Source organism: Cuculus canorus, chromosome 2 (assembly GCF_017976375.1).
Source record: "Cuculus canorus isolate bCucCan1 chromosome 2, bCucCan1.pri, whole genome shotgun sequence".
Classification (NCBI taxonomy): domain Eukaryota; kingdom Metazoa; phylum Chordata; class Aves; order Cuculiformes; family Cuculidae; genus Cuculus; species Cuculus canorus.
The window spans coordinates 143,154,665-143,176,166 of NC_071402.1; the positions used below are offsets into that span (position 1 = coordinate 143,154,665).

Genomic DNA, 21,502 nt, shown 5'->3' on the forward strand with positions numbered 1-21,502 from the left:
CTGCCCAATGCAGCAAACAGTCTTCATGTTGGCTCTGGACTAAATCAATCCCCTTACTAAAAAACAAGATACATTTATATAAATATTGTTGAAAACACAATTTTTAGTTCTTCTGCCAAATCCAATAGTGGAGATGTCATAGTAAACGTATATGCTGGCACAATACCTAGTTAATGTCAATTGTCGTAGTCTGCATAGAAAACCAAAACAGCATGCCATGTTGAACTAAAATTACAGAAACAGACGTGCCCATGTGTCATTTTCACACAACCCTTGTGCACTGAATCAGTAAGCCTGCAAGACTGCATACAAGGCAAGCTTAAGAAATGTGGTCTCAGTCTTATTTTCTGTTTTACATGATTTAGACAACACAGGCTCCAAGACAGAAACAGCAGCTTCCATTCTTGTAAAGCACTGCACAGTATTTGCATGGACAGTTGTTTCAAAATTATGCTTTTAACTTCCTCACAGTGCCAATGATTTGCCTTACAACATCAAACACACAAATTTCTTCAGAGCTTACATTAAAGTAGGCTCTGACATCAGAGACAACAGCCAGAGCTCCAAACACAGACTAATACCACCTTCAGACTGTCAGCCAGGAAAAGAAATACTTGGCACTTCCATAGCAGTCTTCCCTCTTCAACACCAAGGAAGCTACCCAAGGCTTTGGAACATGTGATTATTTCAGTACACAGACAGCAGATAATACGGAATTAGGGAACTTACATTCCATTTGTTTCCTTATATACTGTCTCTCAAATATTGATCTTGTTTTCTGTTTGTAATGGGGCTTGAAATTAAAATGGCTTTCTGTTTACTTTAAGTGCCAGCATCCACCCACAAATTTTAGCTCATCCAGCAAGCACATATTCACTGGCAAGTCACAGGCTTGTTTTTCACTCTTTTTTTGTGGGAATAGGAAGGAGGCACTTCAGTATTTATTAATTACCTTAATAACCTTGTAATATAGCAGCAGCAACAAAGAACCTAACTGGAATGACAGTAACTGGAGTGAAAAATCTGAAATGGGTAGATTTTCACGCCATGCAAGCCTCTGAATCAAGACAGCTCAGAGTAACTTGTTTTGAGGCAAAGCTCTTCAGCTCACTGTGTGGAAGTCCCTTTTCATAATATTAATAATAATGGTTCCTCCTATGGATTTTATTTACCTCCTTCAGTTTACTCTCAAGGACTGCTGCATGCTCACACAGTCAGCAGTTCATCTCCATTTCAACAAATCAAACCAGGGGAACAAGCCCAGAACACCACAACACATCTATCTCTGAAGACAAGCAACATGCTAAAATTTGAAGACCTTTTATAGTTGAGCTTCCAAGACTATTTTTCCAGATCCTCCCTCTCTAGTCCTCCCTACCCTCTAGGCAGGCCTGGAACCAGACCAGATAGCACCAAGCCAGCCAGGCTAAGACAACAAGATTTAGCATAAAGGATCAAATCACAGTGTCACCTCAGCATGTCCTGGTGTCACACGCTATATGTCAACAGTGCTCTGAACCCACACAACAGGGTAACCCAGAATGCTGTTTGCAAAACAGCTACATACTGAATGTCTGCATCTGCAAAGGGGCTGGTCCAAAACCAAGCACGCTAAAGCTACGCTCTGCACCACAACAGGTTTCTCCACATGGAGATGTTACAAGACAACAAAGCAGGGAGGGAAGTGCAGAAGGAGCACGTGGAAAGTCATTAGCAGGCCTGTCCGGCTCCAGGAAGAATCTCAAGGCACTTAATTGTAGAGCCAAGAGTTACACAGGCCTTCTGACATCCAGCAAATGTCTGGACTGCAAGCGTCCCTAATTCAGGAAGAGTTCTCATGTTTAAGAAAGTCACTTTCAACACACTTTTACTGCCCAGATTTTACAGTTCAAGCAGTTCCCAAACACCACATTGTTTCTTAAAACAAAGAAGAAAACAATGACCACTACAGGGTCAAATTCTCTTCTCATACTTTGTAGCACTACACTGTTGACTATTTAGTGTCTTGAAGATCAATATACTCAATCCAGAAGGAAACGATCCAAGGGCTTGCGCATATCTCAACACTGTCACAACATACTTAGACCAGAAACCAGTGAATCCCCACAGTTCTGCAGTAGCTTGCTTCCCAGTACAAAGTATACTCTCACATAGCACACAGGCTGTGGTAATATGGAAATAAAGTAACTGACTGCAATACAAGGACTGATTGTTTTTACAAGAACTTGTTTGTAAGTGGAGAAAAATCAACCTAGTTTCTGTTTCTATCTGATCACATAAACAGCTGTTAATATTGCTTAGACTTTTATATTCTCCTGGACCTGACCATACAATTTTTATCTGATACTGGTTCTAAGAACAGTACATTCAGGGTTTTTTTTGGAAAAATTACTTTTTATCATGTTAAAAGTTTGAGCTTATGGTTAGCAACAGCATTTCAAAACTTTACATACAGAAGCTCACTTGAATACTGGGTTATTTCAATTGCAGCAAGTAGGAATCTAGCTCTTCAAACAAACAGAAAACAGAACAAAAGAGATGGCTCAGGGGAATGGAGAAGAGAAGGAGAGGGAGGAGGAATGGCAAGTCAATAATAGTATAGCAGTTTATTTCCCATAAAAACCTATGAACAGGACAGAGGATAAAAAAAGTAAATAAATATAGTAATCTCTGCATCCAGCAACAGATAAAACTTAACTTACAGAATGCAACAGAAGACAGAAAGCAACTTATTCAATAGGAAGTAGTGTCAGATTCAGGAGCGAGGGACTTGTTTTGTTTTGGTCTTTTAAACCAAGTCTTGGCAAAACAGTTGTTGTGGTGTTAGTTAACCCAGCAGTAGTTCAAGTGCGTAACTTTTTCTACAAATACAGCTACAATGCCTCTGGCAGATACAATTACAACAAAGTTTTCTAATCCATGTTGAAGTTCCACTGGTGTTTTGATGCTGCTCTTTCACATGATTTTAAAGACTATTTCCTCTTCACGTGCAATGTAGGGGAGGGCAGCTTTAGGCAGATGGAGGAGGTCAAGTCATACAGCAGTGCTTGCACTTCCACGCAACCAGGTGCACGAGAACAGTCACATCCACGTCACTTCCCATCCTCCCGTGGCAGTAACACAACCCCTGAACTATTCTATTTCAGCACTTGTAGTAGGGCCACCAGGCCACCCTGCTACCATCTTGTCTGTAATCGGCTTAACAGATGAGTGGCCTTATTACAGCCACTGAAGAGCTGTGTTCAAAGAAACAGTCCTTTCACAACAGGGACACATCAGCCGCAATTGTGTATCCACCCATACCGGCACTGGCATCTATCTGCACATCTCTGCGCCCCAGAGGAAGCTGAGCATCCTCCCCCATCTAGTTAAAACACAGGGAGTCCAAGGGAGGCCATGTCCAACCATGGAGAGTGTACCTGGCGTACCCAACTGCTTCGAAGCTTGGGATGGCCTCTCTGCACTGCCAGAAAGGCAGAAGTAGTTGAAACAAATTATATGCCATTTAAGTCTGCTGGCAAGGCTTAGCTACCAGAGATAAGATTCTTACTATGATGCTAGGAGATGCAAGCAAGCCCAGCACTGGAACAACTACATTTCATAAGCTCTCTTCAAAACTCTAATTTAAAACAGCAAGAAGTGGCTGCATCACTAGCAAAAAGTTTTGCTCTAAAACCATGCTCAATTTTACCAAAGAATATACATCATTTACATGTAAATAAAATCCTGCACGAACAGGGGGGGTAGAAAAAAGAGACTTTTTATACAAAACTAGCTTAAACACTGAAGATCTGTCCAAAGCAAAACTGGAGACTGGTCTTCTTAACATCGCCCCTCCTAGCCAGTTCTTACAAGAGGAACTGCTCTTCAGCTTCCCTCCTTGGCATTTTTTTAATAGGAAATTGGAAAGAAAAAAAAACCTTTTCTGCTTGACAACTACAGAAATTCATTTTCCTAGTCACAAAAAAAGAATTTTCTTATTATCATGAATGGCCACATTTTTGCACCCATTATACTTAATGATGATGCATTTTTATTAGCTTTCGCAGTGGCTAGTTTGGATTTAGTCGTTTTCTGAGGAGGCAAGAAGCTTAAATTAATATCTTTTGCTGCTTATTTATGCTCTCTATTTGCATAACTCCTTCAAAACTACTCCATTAAACACCTCTTCCCCTCCAAGGCCAATTTTAAAAAGCCTCTTGCTTTATGAGACTGACAGGCATGACTCACAGTATTCCCCACATTCATTCCCCCAGGCCTCGTGGGATGCTATACAGCCAGTAAGTACCTGTTTCAGTTCATACTCCTCCGCTCCCAGTGCTGCCACAGTAACCCCTTACAGCAACCTGGGAAAAGCTAAAGCTGCCTCTCTAGCTGTCTGCTGTAGGTAGGAAGTAAATAGTAATAGTATTTGCTTTTAATGTTGTCTTTCTATCACGTCACAGTTAGCAAGAGAGAATGGCTGAAGAGAGGCACACCAGGAAGGAGGGTTGCACATTCTCCCCCATTCCTCCTGTGCTTTTACTCCTGACAGAACCTTAGAGTTGCTTAAGACCCTCAAGTTGCTTTTCAACCATCCTTCAAACTATTCCCATTTTCTGCCAGCAGGGCTAAAAGTTATTCAAAATAGATTATTTTTTATCAAGTCTTAAGGCCTTTCCATGTTCAAGGAACAAAGTCAAATCCCCATGCGTCCCACATTCAGGACCAAACCCAGCAACTTCTCCGCCCACAGAAGGAGTAGCGGCCCACAGGTGCCATATCCCTGCATACTTGGCCTCTATTCCCAGAAAACAAGCCCCTCTCCCATTTACACCACCTTCCTCAGTCTCTGAACAGTCAATATTTACTGCAGAGAAGATTCACTGACAGGAGCAGATTTTACAGTACTTCATGGACATTAAGTTTCCAAAGAGAAAGCGTGTGCTAGAAAGCTTTCCACTGACTGCTGTCCTTCTCTGTTGGTTTAAAGGACAGACCTCCAAAGAGGAATTAAATACACATCTAGAAATGACACAGCCACTACTCCAGTGATAAAAGACTTATTACAAAGTAAGCACCATTGCATGAGCCCAAGCTTCAATTAAACCTATGGCAACAATTTTTCTCAAAGGTCCAAAGCTAAGGACACCTTAGAAATTAGATACAAACTGCTGCCATTTAAGACATGCAGTGCTCCAGACAAGTCTCAGGACTAACGCGGCAACCAGATCATTTCAGCGCTGAGAGAACATACAGTATGCTGCAGCAGGAGACATCCACAGTATCTGAAGAGAGCTAAGCACTTCCAAACCACACAGGCATTTTATCCAACAAAGCTAAAGCCAGGAGTTTGCATCACAGAAGCAATGGCTCCTCCCAGAGATTTAGAAATCTGGCAAGTCAGCCGGCAAATCAAAAGCTAACAATCTCCAGCCCGGTCTCCAAGGATCTTGCCAACATAAGTGCATTGATCCATCATATCTCTATCTGCTAGTTTGATACTCTCCAGACTTTCACTGAAGCATCATCCGAACCACCTGCCACAGTGGGAAACCTGGAGGCTATAACCATATATTATAAAATTCCTGTATCAGGCCCAGCTCTGCTTTGCGGATTCATACCTACAAGCTTATGTTAACAGAATACCACTCCTCCGACACATTCACCTTCCCCTCGTTATTAAGAGATCCAAAGGCCTCCTAGTAGAGAAGTTTTATTAAGCTCTTTACACTCCTTGGCCTCAGAGTAACAAAAGGAACAGCTTCCTGAACAAGGAAAGGCCTGGCCAAGTATATCAGAGGGGCCTCCTAAGAGTATTACTAGTAGACAGAATCACATCATTCCCATTGCACATCACATCTCCCCAGCTGCTTTCTGTTTCCTCTATATCCTGCTTATCGTGGTTTCCCTGTGTGGTTACAGACCACTTCACAGCCAATGCCTTATTCATGCCAATAAGGATATTCTACAAAAAAGTGTATCCAAATGTCTTCAGTAGCTGCAGGTTTCAAATTATTCAAACCCATGCTAGTAGAAGCTGTTTGTCTGAAAAGCATCATGAAAAACAGCTGCATAATTTAAGCTGCAAGGCAGTAAAATACGCAGTTAAATAATAGAAAGAGAATAATTAAAAGAAACAGGCAAGGGAGAAGAGCTTTTCAGAGGAGAAATGAAATGAGACTGAAAGTCAACAAGGTGGAGAGCAAGGATGTGAGCCTGTTTCAGAGGCAGCAGCTGCGATAAGCACACTCTTGCATCAATGGCAGCAAAAGGCAAAGACCACAGTATTTGGCACCAGGAGAAAAGTGAGACAACAGGTCTAGGAAATGGACTGCAGCAAGCCCATAGGAGACTTCAATAATGAGAGAGAAATCAGCGCATTTACATTAAGATGACAGGCTTGGAGAAGCACCTGGAAAGAGAGAAATGTTGTCACTAGTAACATTTAGTGACATGACAGTGACTAGCACTATTAGGCATATGAATGTGAAAGGACAAGCCGTGGCATGGCATTTTACAGCTACTTAGATGTTACTGCAGTAGTGCAATGCAGCTGCCTAGACACCTTGTCCTCTTGTCTGTTTGTTTTATGCAGCCATTTTCTTATCTTAGGCTCCGGAAAACACAGAATTATTGCATGGGGACCACAATTCCGGTATTAATTTGTAGCACACCTGGTACAATGAGGTCAAATAAGAAGCTCAACTGACAATGATTGCTGCAGAACAAATACTGGTTGGCGGATTTGCTGACCCCAAAGTACAACAAGGAGATCAGAGGATTATGGTAAAGATACGCACCTGATGAAAGATTAGCTGGAAAAAAAAGCCAGCAAAAAACCCCACACTTGCCTGATAAAGCATAGCTTACAAAAAACATTATCTCGTGTGAAAGTAGCCAGAGGAGTCTACACTTCCATTTTTTGTCAAGGATATCAAAGAATTGTTATGCTTCTAGTAGTAAACAAGCCATTTTTTCCTTGGAACTATTTATATCCTTAAGACCACCCAGTAAGAACGTTATGTTCAACTCTAAGGATGCCAAACCAGCATTTGTTTTAGAAAGCCTCCTCTGCTCAAGTTCTGAGAGGCCTCCCTGATTTCTTAACCAAGGTAGGAACAGTATCATGCCTTACTTCTATTTGCCCTTGAGATTACAGTAAAATTAGAAAAGTTATGTAGAGTCTTTTCTCAATGAGTTCTTTTAACTGCTCATCACTACAGCGTCAGAGCCTGCTCACACATGGAGCAGCACACTTGCTCTTTAACTTCTGCTGTAGAACGAGTACATAGAGTTGATTATTTTGGGCTCTTTGCAGAGGGAGGGAGGTAGAGGAAGGGAAGACATTATGACAAATATATGTTATCTTAACATAAGGAACATTAGAAAGCTGTACCTCACTGAAGAGGAGACAACCTTCAAAGGAGGGCCACAAAGAAGATCAGAGGGTTGTATGATCTCCTCTGTGAGGACAGCCTGAGAGAGCTGGGGTTGTTCAGCCTGGAGAAGAGAAGGCTCCAGGGAGACCTTATAGCACCCTTCCAGTAGTTGAAAGGGGGCCTACAGGAAAGATGGGAGGAGCTCTTTAACAGAGACTGCAGGAATAGGATGACAGGGGACGGTTTTAAGCTGAAAGAGGGCAGATATAGATTAGATATCAAGAAGAATTTTTTTCCTGTGAGAGTGGCGAGGCACTGGAACAGGTTGCCCAGAGAATCTGTGGATGCCCCATCCCTGGAAGTGTTCAAGACGAGGCAGGATGAGTCTTTGAGCAACCTCATCCAGTGGAAGGTGTCCCTGCCCACGACAGGGGAGCTGGAACTGGATGATCTTCTAGGTCTGTTTCAACCCAAACCATTCTATGAATCTAGTGTTCCACTACAGCAGAAGATTAGGATAGGCCCAACTAAAGAGAAGTTTTAATTTTCAGAGCTGTTTTCAGCTTGCCAAACCCAATACTTACTGAACATGTTTGATCTGAAATCTTAGACATTATTAAAAATAAAATCACCTTGTAAGCTGTCAGTCTTTTTCAGGGTAAATCTAATCTGTTTTGTCAGTTTAGCCAGCAGGTTGGCTACCAATTTCATCTCATGTTAATACAGACTGTTGAATTTTACATATCTGAAAATGGCGCACTAATGTTTCATTCCAAGCTGAAATTCTCCAGTTCCCCCCTCCCTCCCTTTTCTGCTAAAATAGCCACATCATAGTAACAAATCTAGACTCTGCAAAGTGTGCATGGCTCCTGTGAACAGCATTAAGGGCTTCCATAAGTCATGACTAACACTATTTGCAGTCTCAAGCAAAGGTGCCATCTACACTCTTATTAATTAACCCAAGGAAAAAAACACATTCCCTCTAACACCAAGAAGAGGAATTTAGAGTTCTGCTTTCACTTGCTGTACAATACTTGGATTCCTCAATGAACCTATTAGAAGCACTGTATCTTTTATATCACTACCTGGCCGTAAGTCAAGGAAACAATTGACTGATCCCCTCCAGCACAGTCAGAAGAGCATGCTGACAGGCCAGAGGTGAAGGAGGAAAGACACCTGTAGATACCATCTTCCTCACGGAGCTCAGTTCAGAAGTACATCATGACCTATTCTCCATGGCACCCTGGTTTTGACCCCAAGGGCTCTGTGTAAGTTTTTATCTGCAAAGAGTTATGTCTACAACCCACAGGAGACATCAAATCTCTGCCTGCAGCAGCTGCCTCACTAGCAAGGTCAGGAAAAGGGAGGAACCAAACCGAGGTACCGTATCTACTATTACGAATTCAGTAGCCACTTCCCACTACTTAGGGGTGGAGGGGAGGGAGGATCCCTGTGACCAAGCCCACCCACTGCTGTCATCAGTGCTTAGGTTAGAGGAAGGAGAGAGAGCAGTGTGTAAGGGGAGGCAGCGGAAGGAATAACACCAGAGGAACACTGCTCTGGGTAACACAAATACGAAAGAGAGGAAGAACGCTCAGTTAATCATGAAGAAGCCTGGACACTAAGTAACTGAGGGCTTACAAGTCATTTCCCAGCAGGTAACAACAAAAAACCCACACCATACTCCTTTCTACTCCAAGCTACTAATCAAGGACCGAATGCAGGCACAGAGAGCGCAAGATACCTTTTTATCACTCAAAAGTGTCTTGCTACACCAGAACTGACACTTCGTCCACACAACTGCCACCTTGCTGTTCTACGAATAAGACTTCAGTCACGAGAACTGTCAAACACAGACTGCTTTCACAAACAAGAAAGAGAGTAGTATCTTCTAGTGCCTCTGCCAAGACAGAGACCCCATCGACACGCAGACGGTACTGTGAGCATCACATAATGCCAGTCCACAAAGCCAAAATGTAGAATCTGATGGGAGGAAACATGTAAAGCTCTTAAAAGGTAATCACTGCTAATTAGTTCAATGCTAGTTTCAGATGCATGTTTTCAAGGGATTCACTGCACTGTCTCAGTGGACGCCACCTCCATGTTTCCGCAAATCCGGAATTTTTGCTGTGTTGTAATGTAACAGCAGCAATTCAGAAACAGGGTGATGGTGGGGAACCCTTGTGAACTGCACTTGAAGCCCAAACAATCAGGTTTTGTTCCCAAATCTGACAGCATGTTCCTATACGACCTTCCACAAGTCAGTTATAAATTCTATGCCTCCATTTACGCTTCTGTAAATAGGCAGTTCAACACCAAACAAAGATATTGGGAAGTTGCATCAGTTCTTTTGTTTCAGAGTCTGGGGGGGAAATTGCTGTTAAACTTAGATCAGATATGAACAGAAACTTTGACCTCAGAGGTACAATGCTTCCTACTTTTACAGAGCCTGCTCCTGTACTCTTACCTTCACTACCATGTGATCCATTTTATGAGCCCACCTCAAGGCCCATCTATTTTCTCTTTACCATAAGAGCTACTTACTTACAACAAGCTCCCAGAGATTTGGCAGGAGGCAAGTATTAGACAGTTGCCCCTCTTACTGGTGTCTTCTTTCCAGTAATTCCACAGGGCTGGATACAGCGAGCAGAGACACCATGGATCATGCTTAACGTACAATGACAACAGAAAACCTGCAACTTTCTTCCTTCCAACATATGTACAAATGGAAGGGAGCAGACAGTGCTTCCTTAATGGAAGCAGCAGTATGCACCTGTAATAGCTAATCCCAATCCACTTTACTTCACTCGATTAAGGTAACACAGTGTTGACACAATCAATTGCTGAAATACCAATGGAAAATGGAGCAGGAAGAGCAGCTGACATCTTGCTGCCTTCTTTAACCAGACATACTAAAATTAATAAAAACATTCCAAACTTGGAAAAGCCGATCTCACACTATCTACCTCCTTTGCACACAAAAGAGATGCACAACCCTCTAGGATCTGTTTCCTGTGCACGCAGAGTGATCGGTTGCCGAAGTGAAGTTCCACTATTGTCTTATTGCTGCTTTTGAGTTAAATATATAGCTGCATTTTCCAAAACACAGACAACGCACTGGCACAGAAGACCTATAAAAGGCAAAGAAGATATTCAAGCCTAACCTACCAACCTGCACCCAAATTATTATCAAAAAAAAAAACCCATGCACATAGAAGAGCTGGTGTCTTTTAGAATAATAGCAAATGTTTGCTTAAACTACCTTAAAAAAACATGTTTAAAAGTCTAAGTTAGCATCTTTTCTTAAAGAATTTCATTTAAGCCTACAAAGCATAGTGGATAGTACATCTGTATTTTATCTCTTTGCTCTCAAGCTCTCTAATTTTGAATTAAATTTTGATGTCACAAAGAATGAACAAGCTCAGTTTGTTTGTTTGTAAAAATGTTCCAAATTTAGCAATGAAAGGAGGAAAAAATATCATTGTATTTACTTTGAATACAAACTAATTAACCTATGAACATAAAAGCATGCAAGTTCTCACAGCACGTAAAAGATTTGTATTAGTGATAATTTAAGAAGTTTATCCTTTTAAAGCAGGTCATTTCCTGAATTAGACATTATGAGTGAATTTCTTTGTACTGAACTGAGCTAAGCCACTCGCCATACACTAGACAATGAAACAGTGTCAGGTCAGTTATCAATATTTAACAAAAAAAAAACCAAAAAAATTCTTTCCTTTCCAATATACAGACTATCTACTCCATAGGAAGCACAGAACATGCAACCCAACAAACAGAAAGGATTCCTATATGCATACTGGAAGATAACGTAAGGATTTGTGAATCTTCTTGAATGCAACACTTCAGCTCAACCCCACACATTTATTTTTCCACACACCAGCAAGATACTTAATTTTCTGTAATAGGAGTCAAACTGAAATCTGTTCTTGCTCTTCTCTGTTTTACCCAAAATAGCTTGTTAACTCACCATTCAGTTTCCACATACCAGTGGAAACTACAGAAGGAAACAACATGACAACATAGACACACACATTTAGGCAACACACAGCACTTCCTTAAAAGGTCTTACACTTAATTTTTCTAAAGCTGCTAAATTTACTCACTAGAGACCATTAAGATCAGAATTTACATGTGTAGTACATATTCCAAGCTATTCGTTTAGACATTCTCACAGTCACATTAAAATCATATTTGAGTTCAAAAAAATTATAAATGGATCTTCCCAAGCGGTCTAAAAAATAGACTGACGAAAACTACGTATCTGCCTATACATAAATAAGAACCATCCAATACACATATAACATAGGAAATAATATAGGAAACATCCAATTTAGACAGTAGGACAGCATTGTAAGCAGTGTTTTATAGCACAGAAAGGCCTCTCTGCTACACCAGTCAACTGAAGTTGTTCAAAAGGAAGTCATCAGTGCAGTAACAGGAGAGACACTGGTTTCTGGTGTGGTTCTGTTTCATAAGATGGTTATTGTAAATAAGTTCATTAAAAACCGAAAATAATACAATTCAGCCAGAAACCCAACTGCAGAATGTCTCTGGGAGTCATTATGCTCAGCTGAAGAATCACAGTTAGAACTATAAGTGGTTTAATTCCTTATGTTATTTCTGTACTAGTACTGATAAAGTTCATGCTGATTAGCATAATGATGATAATGCAGTACCTGATAAATTCTGGACCAGTAAATTTATGCTACAGATTCAGATAACCTTTCATGGTTACATGTACACTGGAAGAGGCTATCCCAGATTTTATTTGCAGAAAAAGAATTTAGGGAAGGCATTAGGTACTGGACTCTATGGCCTCTACGAAGCAGTTTCATTTTTTCCTTTTTTTTTCTTATTATAAGACAGTTTCACCACTCCTCCCCTTGCTTAATCTCACTGTACATTATTACAAAGGTGTGCCAATTCAAAACCAAACGTCTCCACCATAAGACGGCAGCATCATACCAGCATTCAAGCGTACCAGAAAAAAACTTTTAGAAAACATGAAGAAAAACAATTTCTTTATATTTAGGAAAACTTACATCACGAGACAAAAACGTGCTTCCAGTTAAAAAAATCAAAAGCAGGTTTTGAACCTTAAAACCATCCAGAGTTTAAGTCTTTGATCTAAAAGAAAAGAGGAAACTATTTTTCTCCCCATTTCTCACTGAAGCTTCCAGTCACAAGCGTAACAGATTTTAAATCCTGCCACAAATACAGTAATATACTGATAATGCCCTTTTCCTTCTAGTCAAAGCCAAAAATCCCTACCAATAACATCACAACTTCCTTCAGTTACTACATTTGGTTTTCTTTCCCTTTTTTCTGCCTCCCTCTCTCTCCCACCCCCTTGCCCCCCAAGACTTCCACCACCCTGTACTTTCCTTGTAGCATCGCAGATCTTCCTTAGAAACTTATTTGCTCTGCTTCTCCCAAATTCTTTTCCCTTCCTATAAGATAAACTCTCTAGATAACCAGAATACACACGGTCTGGAGGGCAAACTGTGTTACTGCCTGGCATTCCAATTTAGTCACAACATACCTTAGCAAGAAACTGCTTTCCACTTTTCTAAGAACAGCGTTTTGCAACTAGAGAGCCCAAATGCAGTCATCTTTCCTAAAAGCTTCAGTAAAAGGATGCTCACTGTCAATTGATCTACATCCACCATTAGGGAGCCAAAGTCAACCCAGGAGAGTGTCCCCACACGTACTTCCTCCCTCCTTTTTTTTTTTGAGGAATTCCTAACGACATTGAAGACAAATTCTCTTTAAAAAATCAGCCTAACTGAAAATTTACCAGAACTATTCCAATTATACCTATAGTTATTATTAAAGGAAAGAGACAGAACAAATTTCATGCACTTTCAGATCTGAAAATACAGATAAAAGTTTGAATGCAGCAATATTCAGGGCGGGAAATCACTTTCTTAAGTGAACACCAAATATAAGACAGAAGACTGAACATCAAGAGAACATCAAGAATTCTGAATAAATATCTGAATGCTACTACAATCACTATAAATTGTTATCACCAGCACAAAGCCGCAACTCAGAGTGAGTAACAGCACACAGTAGGTTCTACTCAGGAGCATACAGCCTTCCCCATAGAAAGAGAGAAAATGCAAAATTCAAAGCTATCCAAACTCAAAGACAGACTGAATCAGTTACAGGCTATGGGATAAGTTGCTGTTTTAACATTTTGTGGCCAGGTTCTCTGTTCTGGCCCACATTTTTATAAAATGCTCAATTATATTAATTATAAACACTTCGTATTATGTTAAGCCTCTTCCTCTGGTTTCCTCCTTTCCCATCCCACAATACACACATCCCCCAAATCTCATAACTCAGTGTGTCCTGTGTCATATTGCCTAATCCTGCAGCCGCCCCACCACAGGCACTGTAAGAATAATCTGTTCAGTAGTCCAACTGGAGAGCAGATGGCTTTGTATGAAATGCTGATTAAAAAAACCCACCTCCATCACACATTTTAAAAAAAATTGCAATTTTATCAATATAGTTGGTGTTTTTACAGAGCAAATGTACAATACAAGCTGGGTATAGATTTTTCAAAGCTTCTGTGCCAGTTCTCATTAGAAATGTTAGAACTCTAGCTTTCTTTCACAAGAGGTAAACACAGCTGTACACAGATAAAACAGACCATACCAATCCCATATCCAGCTGACCTTGATGCTTGAGGTGAAAATGATCTATCAAATCAAAAAAGACAAAAAAAAGGGAAAAAAAGCATCCCCAATGACTGGATGGGAACTAGCTCAAGTGTTGGATTTTTTGGTGTTTGCTTGAAGACAGAAAAACACAAGTACTAGGTCTCTGAGGAAAACGATATAACTGAAGAAGCTCTGTAACTTTCTGACATAGTAAAAAAGTCAGGAGCAAGAGACAGGTCAAAACTTGTGCCGAAATTACCATGCTCATGTATTTGTCATATTTCCCATGAGTAAAACCAAATGAACCTCGCCTCTCAGAAGCATTTATATCAGCAGCTTTCTCTGGGTGGAGCAAGCAACTCGGAAGAGTAAATAGACATTAACTCGTACTACCTCACATACCACAAAAAAAAAAAAAAAACTTAAAAATATGGCTTGCAAGAGTAGCTTTAACCCAAGTAACTCATTTAAAAAAGGTGTATTTCACTTCATATTGTTAAAGCTGTGTTTTCAAACTTGCCGTTCCATTACAAAGAACATCAAAACAGCATCCCAACAGTGACAGCTGCCAAAGAATTTAATAACCTGTGTTAAAAAGTCATCACAGGTAGTCTAGTAATGGATTCAACGAGTTCACTCTACACACTGTCTAGTAAGTAAACTGGAGTTTATTTGCTTTTGCCCTTCAGTATTTTGGTTTTTTAACTGAAATAAAGAAAACTAGAATCTGAGCATCTCTGGATGGTTCAGCACGACTGCATACGCAGACTGGAAGAGTCGTGCTCTGCAAGTCCTGAAGAAATAATTACAGGAAATCACAGAATCACAGAATAGTTTGGGTTAGATGGGACCTTAAAGATCACCCAGTTCCAACCACTCCTGCCATGGGCAGGGACACCTCCCACTAGATCAGGCTGCCCAAAGCCCATCCAACCTGGCCTTGAACACCTCCAGGGATGGGGCAGCCACAACTTCCTTGGGCAACCTGTGCCAGTGTCTCACCACCCCTCACCATGAAGAAATTCCTCCTTATGTCTAGTTTAATCTGCCCCTCTCCCATTTATACCTATTGCCGCTATCACTACAACCCTTTGTAAACAGTTCCTCCCCAGCCCTCCTGTAGGCCCCCTTCGGGTACTGGAAGGTCCCTATAAGAACCCCCTCTGAGCCTTCTCTTCTCCAGGCTGAACGAGCCCAACTCTCTCAGCCTGTCCTCGGCTGGGAGGTGCTCCAGCCCTCGGATCACCCTTGTAGTCCTGCTTTGGGCCCGTTCCAACAGCTCCACATCCTTCTTATGTTGAGGATTCCAGAAATCACTACGCTTAACGCAGCTCCACACAACCCGACTGGGAGCGAGGCGGAGCAGGGCCGGCGGGGGGGGGCGCACGCTGCGGCCGCGGATCTCCCCCCGCTCCGTGATGTCACCCGCGAGCGCCCCCCCCGCCCTGCGGATCGGGAGCGGCCCCCGCGCCCCACGTGAGCCCGCGGGGAGACGGGCGGAACCCGCGACCCCCCAGCCGGCCCCGGGAGGTCTCCGGGATGTGACTCATGATAAATAAAGCCGGGGGGGGGGGAGAGATAGGAAAAAAAAAGGGAATTTGAAAAAAAAAAAAAAAAAAGAAGAGAAGACACACCCTCCGAGCCGGGCTGACATAAGCACCCCTCCCTTCCCCGCCGGAGCGGGGGCAGGGAAGCCCGGGCGTTCGGCTGGGAAAGTTGAAAGGAAAAGGCGAATCCGGGGGAAGGGCTGCGGGGCGGGGGGAGCGGGGGAGAACCGCGGGGGCGGAGGGAAGAACCGGGGGAGCTGGAGGGGAGAACCGGGGAGGGGTTAGGAAGAACTGGGAGGGAGAACCGGGGAGCGGGGAGTCGGCGGCGGGGAAGAACAGGGAGAACCAGGGAGGGGGTAGGGAGAACTGGAGCGGGTGGGCAGCAACGGGGAGTTGGCGGCGGAGAGAGCGTGAGGGAAGAACCGGAGGAACGGGGGAGCTGGGGAACGGCGGCGGCGGGAGATGGTGGATCCGGGGAGCGAGGGGAGCAGCGGGGAGCGGGAAGAGCCGGGGCAGAACCGGGGAGCTGGTAGATCCGGGGAGCGAGGGCAGCCGGCGCAGCAGCGGGGTCAGCGGGGCGCCGCGCTCCCCCCGGCGGCTCCGGCCGCACCGCGGAGCCCAGCCGAGCACAGCCTCCCGCCCCTCACCTGGATGTAGTTGTTTTCGCAATAGTCGGCGACCCGAGTGAGGTTCTGGTAGCTCTCGAGCAGAGCCCGCTTGCCAGAAGGGATTTCCTCCTCTAGCAACATCTGCAACTCTGCCATTTTCCACCGCTCCGCATCGCTTCCTCTTGCATTAAAGAGACAGCGCCGGGCTCGCCACCCGCCTGGTATTGTGGGATTCCTCCTCGCCTCGCTTTCGTGAGCTCTCGCTTTCCCCACCCATCCTTCCCCCTGCGAGGGGAGGGAAGAAAAGAAAAAAAAAAAAAAAAAAAAGGAAAAAAAAGCGGAAAACCCCACCCCCGCGGTGCAAAGCGAGCCGGGAGCTGTAGGCAGCGCAGCAGAGGGGCGGCGGCAGCGGCAGCGGCGCCGGGAGGCGACGGAGGGGATTGCGTCCTTTTCTCGCCCTCACAAAAAAAAACCCCCGGCCCGGCTTTCGAGGAGGAGCCAAAAGGGTCTGGGAGGAAGCACTGCCCTGGTTACCCGTACCCTGGCAGGCTAGGAATGTTTAAAACGACAAAAAAATAGTTAAAACCATAGGAGCATTGCGATTAGGGGCAATCAGCGTTTTTCCAGAAGGTTATCCCGAGGAGGAGGGAGAAATAGTGAATCTAAACTGCAGAAATCTTTGTGAAGGCCTGCCAAGGGCTAATATATGGGGAGGTATCCCTGTGGATGGCCGGGGAGTTGGAACTGGATGATCTTTAAGGTCCCTTTCAACTCAAACCAATCTATGATTCTATGAATAATTCACGATTAACATTTTCATAGAATCATAAAATCATTAAGGTTGGAAAAGACCACGTAAGATCAAGTCCAACGCCACTGTGCCTACTAAACCATTACCTGAAGTGCCACATCTATGCACGTTTCGAGCACCTCCACGGAAGGGGACTCCACTGCTTTCCCTGGGCAGCCCCTTCCAATGCTTCACTACTCTAAGTAAAGATTTTTCTTTCCTAATATCCAATCTAAATTTCCCCTGGCACAACTTGGAGGCCATTTCGTCTTGTCCTTTTGCTAGTTACTTGGGATAATTTTTTCTGGCTTTAGTTTCATAAGAAGAATATGAATATTTGGCTGAGGTAAGTACACGATTACTGCTGCTCTTTTACCCTGGTTGTTAACCATCATTCAGGGCCTCCTCTGTTTGTTGCAAAGGTGTGGAAGATAAGGCACTGGTGATTATTTAGTACAGTCCTCCCTGCATGTGTTTCTTGTACGCAAAATCCTGTTTCTGTGATCATACCAGAAGAAAAGCCAGTAACGGCAGGTGGCTTCCTTGCTGGGATGTCCAAGCCTGCCTTTGCAATGAGTAACAGGCCCAGGAGAAGCTGTCTCCAAGGCCCATTATTCATAGCTTGGCTTTGTGTGCTCTGTGTACACAGTTACAAATGAACTGGTATCAATCCTCACATTTTAGTTGCTGTACCAGAGAAACCCACAGTGAAGAAATGTCAGCATGTTCCGGGAAAAAGATAATCTCAAACACACTATAGTAACAGCAGACTGCCTCATCTCTGCAGAATAATACAGCATTTTGCATATTCTCTGGAGTCTGTCTTCTATTTGCAGCACTTAATACTGTTCTGGTCAGGATCCTTTGGTACACCTGCTGATGTCTCTAAATCAAGGTGGAGAGAGGAAAAATAAATCTCCCTTCCCCTCTGGGGTCAGGAAAGTCCAGCATCTCAGTCTAGAACTGTGAAAGGGAGGATGAATGGTAAGGCGCCTGGAAAGAACTGGTCGGCTTAGAAAGGTCTTCACACATGGAGTTACAAAAAAACATGCCCTGGCTGGGAACAGCTGAGATATTTGAGCGCTGTCTGGGATAACAGAGGAAGAAACTGGTGCATTCATAACTCTTGCTGAGGGGTAGAAATGCATCTTCTTTGCTATCTTCTGATGGCTAATTCATTTGGCAGCTTAGCAAAATTGTTTCCAAAGTGGCTTCAATAACTCTCTTTAGGACAGCATGTAATTTCTAATAAAATATTTTATTTTGGGTTCTAAGTAAGTTTTTAATATAAAATAATTAAATTTTATCTGCAACATTACTGAGATATAGACAAGCTCTTAATGGGTCCCAGGGCAAGTGTGATCAGAAACCATCTTGAGCACTGTCTTCTTGTTTCCAGCTCTCATAATACAAAGACAAGTTTGATTTCTCTATTCAGTCTGGCTGCAAATTGCTTAACACCCATTGGCTTGAATGAGTCTACAATTGCCTACAGATCACAGACTGACTTCATAGAAGCTGTTAACATCCTCAAATGTAGCACAACTATTGTCGACTCTTCTTAAAATGTAATTGCTGTCCCCATACCAAGAGATGGCAGATCTGTGGGGCCTTGCATGTCAACTTTTTTTTCAGTATGAAAAAAATCATTGGTGTATGTTCAGCTAAATGTTTTGTGCTTCACTTCAGCGGGCAACCCAGTCCTACAAACAGATGAAGGACAGACAGCAGCTAGCAGGGCAGTGCTGCCTCCCAGGAAACACACCCGCGTCAAGCGGTAGAGCAGAGGCTCCAGGAGGGCTTACAGCCCCTTCATCCCTCCAACAGATCTCGACCCAAAAGGCCTTTACACAAACAAAAAACCCACCAACTCTAAACGCACTCGCAATTCAAATATACCTTGGCCGTCCGCGTCAAAGAGCGCCACCTTGTGACAGCCGCATCGGGACTTCTCTTAGAATCACAGAATCATAGAGTAGTTTGGGTTGGAAGGGACCTTAAAGATCATCCAGTTCCAACCACCCCTGCCATGGGCAGGGACACCTCCCACCAGAACAGGCTGCCCAGGGCCCCATCCAACCTAGCCTTGAACACCTCCAGGGATGGGGCAGCCACAACTTCCCTGGGCAGCCTGTGCCAGTGTCTCACCACCCTCATCGTGAAGAAATTCTTTCTCATGTCTAGTCTAAATCTGCCCCTCTCCAGTTTATACCCATTGCCCCTAATCTTATGACTACAAGCCTTTGTAAACAGTTCCTCCCCAGCTTTTGTGTAGCCCCCTCAGATATTGGAAGGTTGCTATAAGATCTCCTCTGAGCCTTCTCTTCTCCAAGCTGAACAACCCCAATTCTCTCAGCCTGTCCTCATATGGGAGGTGCTCCAGCTGTCTGATCATCCTTGTAGCTCTCCTCTGGACCCGTTCCAACAGCTCCATATCCTTCTTATGTTGAGGATTCCAGAACTTCAGCCTTCTCAGCAGAGCCGGACATTATCTTGGTGCCTGGTAGATTGACCTTTGGTAGATAACGAAACACCCAAACTGGCTCTACGCTGAGCTAGGTGAACTGCAGCAGGACTTTTTAACTTAGCATCATACAACCATGGCAGTACTTCTGCAAGAGCCACGCAATGCAAGATGCACTGGGAATTGTGTTACAGACTTGCTCAAGTAATTAGGTCACCAGGGCTTATTGTTTCCTACTCGATGCTAGCCCCTCTGCTTTTAGAATGACTCTCTGCAGGGTCATTTGAGTGTCTTTGCAGTGTGTTCCTCATGTCTGAGCTTGTTGGAGGGTTTATTGACTCAGACACAATAGACCCAAGCTGACTCCATGAGTGTGCATGGTCTATACACTGAGTGATTCGAAAGCACCTGAAAGCAGAGAGACATTCAGGTAGCTATGCAAGTGTTAGCCAAATCTAGTGGAGCCAGCACTGACTCACAGCAAATAAACCTGGGAATTGAGCTCACCTTTGCTAAAGACACTACTGTGCATCTAAACTGCATTCATTGGGGTCTTCTTTTTTAATTATAATACTTTCCCACTACTGATTAGAAGGAAACATTAAGTAACTTACTCAAAATATTTCAAGTGCTCACAAGAGCTGGGAATGAAAATCTTCCTGGCTGGGGCAGCTGGACTGGTAAAGGAAAAAATGTAATGATGGTCTTCAAGCTCCACCCAAATGGTCACCTGAATGAGATCGTTTCCAGAGTAAAATGTGCTAGTATACCTGTTGGTACACCTGAGACTTTCTTCTCCTCAGTGGGACAAGATGATCTCCAGGGGCAATACTGTCTTTCTGGCACACAGCCTGTTTTTGACTGGAAGATAAAAATGTGACTAAATTCTAAACCAGTTTAGAATGGCATCAAAATAGCAGCATGAAAGTAGCTTCTCCTGCACTATAATTTGTGTGGCTCTGTAACTGCCTATTCCCTTTTCTAAGTCATGGGTTGACAAGTGTCTTTGTTTTTACCTTGGGAATGTTACTTGCTTTGTTAGTGTTGATTGCAAAATAACCCTTTAATTTTTATTGGACAATTTCTCACTAGGATCAGTTCCTGACTCAGTTGTTTAGCCACACAATCCCTTTAGACACTGCACTGGAAAGAAGGATGAGAAATCTGAGGGTGCAGCTAGAAGCACAGAGGACATAAGGTGGTTCAAATCAGACACATCATCTCTACCGCCAAATGCCAAGTCTCGTGTACTTGTAAGAAAGTTTGAGTTGATTACAGTAATATATTTACAGAAGTGTGTCTGTGCTGAGACAAGCCTGCACGAATACTTAACACTATAATTTAGTTTTGAGTTTTTCTGGGAGTAAAAATCACCTTTTTGGTACTTCCTATGCCAAATCAGAAGTAGCCACCGAAGAAGCTACGTAACTTTGTTGGTTTGCCTTCCTGTGCTTTAGCTCTAGCTCAAGGAGATCTAGCCCTTACTTAAGAAACAGAATAATCATCACAGGATGTCTGAGTATTGCAGAGAGGAATGGCACTGTTCCCACTTCTCAGAGATAATTAGTCAAGCTCTTTGTGCTCTCATGGGCACCTCTGCAGGCCCTTTTTTCCAATTAATATTGTTAAGGTTTTCACTACAGCTATAAGAACTAGAGATGCTCCCTCCCACCTCTCCACAGGAGCAGAGGTGTTTTGGGTAGAGCTACATCCCCAGCCTGGGTCAGGGACCTCATCACGCCCCCCTGCCAGTTGCTAGGCAGTCAGTGAGCTCTGTGAGACAGAGCCAGCACACACCAGTCAGGCATTGCTAGGCAGCCTGAGCTGCTGCTGAAGAGCACAAAAATAATAAGATTCAAAATTGCAGCTTCAAGAATGCACAAGATAAGAGCGGTACAAAAATAAACAGTTCTACTGTATTTTGACATGACCTTTCTCCTCTCATGTATTTTCACTTGCAGCATTTGCCTTCTGTCTCAACCTCTCTCCTCTTCATCGCTCCTGTGTGCTTATCTTTTCTTTTCAGCAGTGCGCTGGTGTCAA

General features: G+C 43.3%; 1 protein-coding gene across 11 annotated transcripts in view; it reads right to left on the minus strand.

Moving 5' to 3' along the window:
• ABI1 (abl interactor 1) overlaps positions 1 to 16,508 on the minus strand; it is a 78,950-nt gene extending 62,442 nt beyond the window's left edge. For 9 of the 11 annotated variants that reach the window (XM_009569309.2, XM_009569305.2, XM_009569301.2 and 6 more), the window contains exon 1: positions 16,245 to 16,498. In XM_009569309.2, coding sequence (XP_009567604.1) covers positions 16,245 to 16,361 — 117 coding nt within the window. In that variant the 5' untranslated portion in view covers positions 16,362 to 16,498. Of the gene's footprint in view, positions 1 to 16,244 lie in introns of all 11 variants that reach the window. The other 2 variants (XM_009569297.2, XM_009569304.2) reach the window with 2 other exon arrangements.
• Between the last annotated feature and the right edge of the window lie 4,994 nt (positions 16,509 to 21,502).